The sequence below is a fragment of the Rhagoletis pomonella genome, unplaced genomic scaffold (assembly GCF_013731165.1).
Source record: "Rhagoletis pomonella isolate Grant_MI unplaced genomic scaffold, Rhpom_1.0 Rhpom_scaffold_00243, whole genome shotgun sequence".
NCBI classification, from domain to species: domain Eukaryota; kingdom Metazoa; phylum Arthropoda; class Insecta; order Diptera; family Tephritidae; genus Rhagoletis; species Rhagoletis pomonella.
Window position 1 is genome coordinate 19,800 of NW_023458797.1, and position 6,724 is coordinate 26,523.

Genomic DNA, 6,724 nt, shown 5'->3' on the forward strand with positions numbered 1-6,724 from the left:
AGGTCCTTCCAGCCCTACAAATCTCCAGGCGTGGACGGCATCTTCCCAGCCGAACTTCGGGCAACGTCTGACATTCTATGTCTCAATCTATAAGGCTTGTCTCATACTTAGCTTCATACCCAAGGGATGGACACTGGCGAAGGTTGTGATCATTCCCTAGGGCGGCAGACAATCCCACGTGAAGCCAAGCGACTTTAGACCGATTAGCCTTACATCTTTCTTCCTGAAGGTTCTGGAAAGACTACTGGACGTGAAGATCCGACAAGAAATTGATTTTAGTAAATTGTCTAGCTGTCAGCATGCCTATTGGAAAGGCTGGTCTGTAGACACAGCTTTGTATAGTATTGTCAGCACCATTGAAAAGGCAATAGTGCTTAAGGAATATGCATTAGGCGTATTCCTTGACATCGAGGGTGCCTTCAATAATGTTCTCCCAGAAGCTGTTCTCCGCGCCCTAACTAACCTCGGTCTGGAGTACCCTCTGGTAGAATTTGTTCATCGCCTTCTAGGCTGCAGAACTATATACTCGGAGATGGGAGAGGTATCGGCAACAAGGTATGCAAACCGCGGCACCCCGCAAGGCGGTGTCCTCTCCCCACTCCTGTGGAATCTAACGGTGAATACTCTGCTGTCGCAGCTACAGAGCACAGGCTGTCAGGTAGTTGCCTACGCTGATGATCTGGCCCTGACGGCGGTAGGTAAGCACCCCCAAATTCTATGTGATCTGGTCCAAGGCGCCTTAGGCGTTGTGGAAACCTGGTCCAAGAAATCTGGCCTTAGTGTCAATCCAGGGAAAACAGTCATGGTTCTTTTCACAAAGAAAATTAAAACTGTCCAGGTGCAACTTCCTTTCTTGAACGGTGTTACCCTAGCCCTCTCGGAGGAAGTTAGGTACCTGGGCGTTGTATTGGACAGAAAGCTAACTTGGCGGCGCAATGTTGAAGAGCGTGGCAAGAAGGCTTTAACTGCCCTGTATGCCTGTAAATCAGCAATACGAAAAAAGTGGGGCTTAAAGCCGCACATCGTGAGCTGGATGTACACAGCAGTGGTGCCTCCCATTCTATTCTATGGTATCACGGTCTGGTGGCCATCCGTGGACAAACTTACAATCAAAAGCAGATTAACAAAGGTTCAAAGGGTGGCGTGCATGATGATCACGGGGGCGTTGCCCTCAACGCCGACTAAAGCCCTAGAGACTTTGCTCCATTTTCTACCTGTGGACCTATATGGCAAACTGCAGGCAAGCTGTAATGCTGTTAGATTAAACCCGCTGATCAAGTGGAGTGATACAAGATTTGGATACTCTAGAATTTTGGAAAATCTTCCAGGAAACTTCAGGCGCCTTGACTACACAGTCCCGCCTACTGGACTAAAGAATCACTTCCAAACAAGGATCCCCTCAAGGGGTGAGTTGGAGGAGGATTCAATCCTGATCTCTTACTCTGACTCAGCAGCCATCTACACCGATGGCTCCAAGCTAGATCTGAAGGTAGGAAGTGGGATATATTCGCAGGAACTCTCACTTAGCCTCAGTTTCCGTCTGCCAGATTACTGTAGCGTGTTTCAGGCTGAAGTAACAGCAATCTACGAAGCTGCTAGATGGCTGATCGATTCTCCTACTAATCTGCATGCAGTAACTATTTTTTCTGATAGCCAGGCAGCTATCCAAGCACTTAATTGTGACAAATCTTCATCGAAGATTGTCATGGAATGTAGACGTACTCTAAATGAGCTGGCAAGGAGTCACTTTACTCGAGTTGTATGGGTACCAGGTCATAGGGAAATACCGGGCAACTGTGTTGCGGACGAGCTGGCTCGGAAAGGAACCCTACTGCCTGCGATCAGTACCGCTCGTAATGCGAGTATTCCGCCATCCTGTAAACTTTGGCTGCAGAATAACTTTATCGAACGGGCAAATGTAAGATGGTCCGCGGAGCCCACGTGCAGGATAGCGAGACACATCTGGCCTAGATTAGATAAGCCTAGATCTCGCCCTCTCTTTCATTTGGAGCGACCAATGCTCCGCCATATTATCGGAATTCTCACCGGGCACTGACTTATGGGAACCCACGCTGCCAGGATGGGTTTGCAGCCAAACGACTACTGTGGTAGCTGCCGCAATGAGGAGGAGATCGAGAGCGTGGAGCATTACCTGTGCCACTGTCCCGATTTGGAAAGAGCCCGTCGACGCTCGCTCCTTCGCTATTCTTTCGAGTATCTGGCTGAACTGGCCCCGGCCAGTATCTACGATTTTGTGCGCTTCATCAGAGCTACGAATTGGTTCAATTTCTGAGGTAGGAAGAGGGACGTACGAGTCTCAAGTATCGTATCCCAATGGGCCCATGGAGGCCTAAGTGTGCCCTTTCCGGTACGGATGAGGGCAGCCAGGATAACCTAACCTAACCTAACCTACCGCTATTAGATAATATTTTGCTCGATCTCCGAGAAAGATTGCCGAAAGAGTCATCAAATATTTCTGATTTGAACTTATTACTTCCATCTAAAATTGGAGAATATAATACGCCTGATGAAAAAAAGCTATCGAACGCGTAAAATCGCTTGGAAAACGATACGAACTTTTCTTAGAAAAAGACGGTATCAATTTGGAATGAGAGTATAAAGTATGGTTGGAAGGATGGACAAATAAGGAAAGCGAAAAGCCATTCCCAAAATCAGCAGCAGAAGTTCTTTGTAAATGCGACGAACATGCTTTTCCATTGATTAACAAACTTCTCTGCATTCTGGTCACACTTCCAGCTTTTAACGCTTCTTCCGAAAGAAGTTTTTCAACCCTTCGCCGGTTAAAAACATGGTTGCGTCGTACAATGGATGAAGAAAGACTGATAAGTCCATGATTCACTAATACAAGGTTAGATAATTATTGACAGCCGCGGTTTGACACTCCCTTACAAAAGGTTGCATTTACGAAGGACAGAGAAAGGGGAAGAATTTATTTATTTATTGCGAAAATGGTAGTAGAAAAGTAGGCAGTTAGTAGTGAAATTCCTTTTGTAAATTATAATGTATTTGCAGGAAATCTGGCATTTTAAACGAAACATTGAACGAAATATTAATATATCTACGTGAATTACCTAATTTATGTGCATTTTAGCTGTATAAAAACTGCAAAAGGACTCAAAATCAAAATAAAACTACTATGAGATTTATGTAAACATCCAATTTAAAAACAATTTATTTTTCCATCAGTTAAATGTGCTTCATATGCATACACAATTAAACATATTGCACAAAAGCTTATACTTATATTTCACAGCAAAGCTACACTTTTTCCAAGTAAATTTGCAAATAAGCAACACGGTGCCACTGCTAAGAGAGCGGTGCGAGAGAGACAACTGTCAGTTTATCGAACCTTGTATTATAATACTCAATAATTATGGATTGATGGATAGGTCTAGCACTTTTACACGTACACTTAGATATTGAAATTGACACTGAAAGGATAATAGAAAAATTCGCAAAAGGAAAGAGCAAAATTTAATTTGCAATTTAAATTATTACAATCAAAGTTCTGAATAAGTTGTTAATTTACTTAGTTACATCCTTCATTTTACCAACATTGTAAGCAAGAAATAAGTATTAATATGTATATATTGCATTAATAAGCCCAAGGTATAACTTTATAACTTTTTTCTTCTTTAAATAGTACATGAAATTGTCTTATTAGACCTTGCACCGAATTCACAAAATGAAAAGTAATATTATATCACAAAAAACTTTACTTCACACTTCATAAAAAATACTCCAACCTATATTTGCTATCGCAAGCGAAAACTCTTAGCATGTTCAGAAAAAATATCATAAGCGTAATTTTACCTTTGGACAATAAGGTATGCAAAAAATAAATAGTCCCATTAGAAAACTAGCGTTTAATAATGTTGTTGTCCATTTAAATCCAAATAAATTTTTACACCGTTTAAATTAGTGATAAAAAAAGTCCCCTGTAAAATTTACCTTTTTGTCGCTTAGTTACGGTAAAATCGCAAATAGGTGTCGGTATGTAAGAGAATGTTAAATACAGATATGTACTTTATTTTGATATTTCAGGATTTTCATTGAGGCCTTTGAATTTACACGAGGATTCCATTATGTTGATTTCGTATCCGGGCGAACTGTTCATGCGCGTTTTGAAGCTAATGATTTTGCCATTGATCATATCAAGTTTGATCGCCGGATCAGCCAGTTTGAATGCACGAATGAATGGAAAAATTGCACTCCGTACTTTGGTATATTTTGTTACTACTTCGTTCCTGAATGCTCTGCTGGGTATTGCTTTGGTGTTGCTAATTCATCCCGGTGATCCAAACCTTCATAACACCGTCGATCGCTCTACAGATAAGAGGGCTGTTAATCTGCTGGACAGCCTTTTGGATTTGGGAAGGTAAGTAAAACATACATATTTACATTCAGAACTTCTTCACTCAGAAATTTTTCGATTCATAAATATGGGTGACTAAGCTTTAAACTAGTGGTAAACGGAGCCACTCGGCTTTCACGCAGTGTTGCCAGAAATATTTTGTTAAAAACCTTCCAAGAGATAATAAAATCTTCAGAGAACCATAAAAGGTTGATTTTTAAATATTCATTTGTATAAAGAATACCAATTAAGGTGGTGGTTTATTATAAATTTCTGTTTTGTTCAAGTTTATTAGAGAAAAATAACCCGGATCTATGCATTCATGCTCGGATGATGATGATGATGTTTCTATAAACCTAATTATAGAAGTTATTATTATTATTATTTATTAATTAAATTACAGTTAAAATTATAAGTTAATACATTTATAGCACTAGCTACCAGGCTATCGGCTAGTCATTATGTGAAAATATAATTATAATAAATGTGCAATATTTACATTTTTTAAGTAGTTAAAAATAGTTTTTACATTAGTTTCTGAAGAGCATGAGAGTATATCTAAAGGATCATTATCAGCGAAAAAATGGGCACGTACGGAGGTTAAAGCAGGGCAACTTGATATGATATGGCGAATGGTTAGGTCGGATTCGTTGCAAAATGTACAAGTCGGCTGGTGTGTGTTGTGTAAAAGGTGTTCGTGAGTAAGAAGGGAGTGACCTAATCTGACGCGTATAAAACATTTATTCATCCAAGTTGTTGTATTTGTTGGTAGAATGATACCACGGCCCTTAGGGTTTATTTGCTTGTATTGGTGTTGATAGTTAGACCATTTGTTCTCGAAATGTAATTTTAACGCTTTTGAGAAAATGTTTTTGAACGATGTTTTCCCAAACGGCATGTGCAGATAGAGGCATGATTTCAAAGCCAATTTAGCGGCTCGGGCGGCGTGTTCATTGCCTGAGATACCTGCGTGGCCGGGAATCCACATAAGTTTAACCTTGTAACTGTTGAACGCGGTATATTGGATCTTCTTGCGTGTGTATACGTTTGGCTGCATTGAAAACCGATGAGCGGTCAGTACATATAACAGTTTTGTTGCCCAGAGACTTAGCTATGGTTAACGCTGAAAGAATACCCTGCAGTTCTGCGTCGAATATATTCGCATAGTTGGGGAGGAGGCCACAGGAAATGGTGTCGCCATCGTTATTTACTACTGCAAACGAAACTCCGTCATCTTGCTTGGAGCCATCTGTATACAGGAACAACCATCCACTATCCTTCAGTGGGTTGGCGATAATGTGGAATAAATTCTGGTAGGCAGCATTATTGGTTGTGTCTTTTCGTAGACGTGTTAGATCGCTTATGAAGATATTCGTGTTAAGACACCAGGGTGGATGTTTTGTGGATGGAATTCTCATAAAGGATGCCCCAATATGCATAGAGTCTGCGAGTTCTTTGACTTCGCATAGCGTAGATTTGCGTGAAAACCTGGTTTTTCTGTGTTTCAGAAGCTGTACGTCGTGGTGTAAAATGTGAGACGCGTTGCAGTGCAGCTTGTAGGCTATTCGACCGTATAGGAGTTGCAATCGCTCCTCGATTGGTAAAAAGCCGCCTTCGGCCAGTAGATTTTTTGTTGGAGTTGATCTGAACGCTCTAAGGCTACACCTCACAGCTGCATTGAGAGGCGGTTTGATTTTGTTGAGGGAGTCCTTGCTACATTTTCCGTATATTTGTAATCCGTAATCGATTTTGCTTTGTATGGTTAGTTGAGTGATACTGAGTAAAGTGTTAGTGTGTACTAAACTTTTCTTAGAACTTAAATATTTTATAATGTTGAGCCTGGTAGCTAGTTCGCTTCTTAATGTAATACAATGTTGCTTAAAACAATGTTTATTATCAAACGTAACTCCTAGTATGTTTAAAGAATCCACGTTAGGAATAGTACATTTATTGTGACTTATGGTTATTTTGTTGCAGTTAAGTTTTCTACAAACATGCAGATGCTTGCATTTCTCAAGTGAAATGATAGCACCTGAATGTTGCGCCCAACTATCGATCGCAGTTAATGCATTATTGAACTCATTTTGAACGCCGGATGTGTTCTTATTGTTAGATATTAAGAACAAATCGTCGGCATATAAGCAATGTTTAATGTTATTTTGTTGACTAATCAGTCGGCTAACGTCTTAAAACGCTATTAGAAATAAAGTTACCGAAAGCGGTGACCCTTGCGGAAGTCCATTTTGTAAGGGAAATATAGGTGATATGATGCCATTTACTTTGCATCGAAATTTTCGGTTAAAGAGGAAAGATTTTATGAAATTAAAAATCTTAGGCCCAAGTTTCCAG

General features: G+C 40.4%; 1 protein-coding gene across 1 annotated transcript; it reads left to right on the forward strand.

Annotated features, from left to right (window-relative positions):
- Positions 1 to 532: 532 nt before the first annotated feature.
- On the forward strand, positions 533 to 4,831 carry LOC118750446. The gene is made up of 4 exons (XM_036485168.1): positions 533 to 1,877; positions 3,988 to 4,014; positions 4,066 to 4,399; positions 4,807 to 4,831. The coding sequence occupies exons 1-4, from the start codon at positions 533 to 535 to the stop codon at positions 4,829 to 4,831; spliced, it is 1,731 nt and encodes a 576-aa protein (XP_036341061.1).
- Positions 4,832 to 6,724: the final 1,893 nt, after the last annotated feature.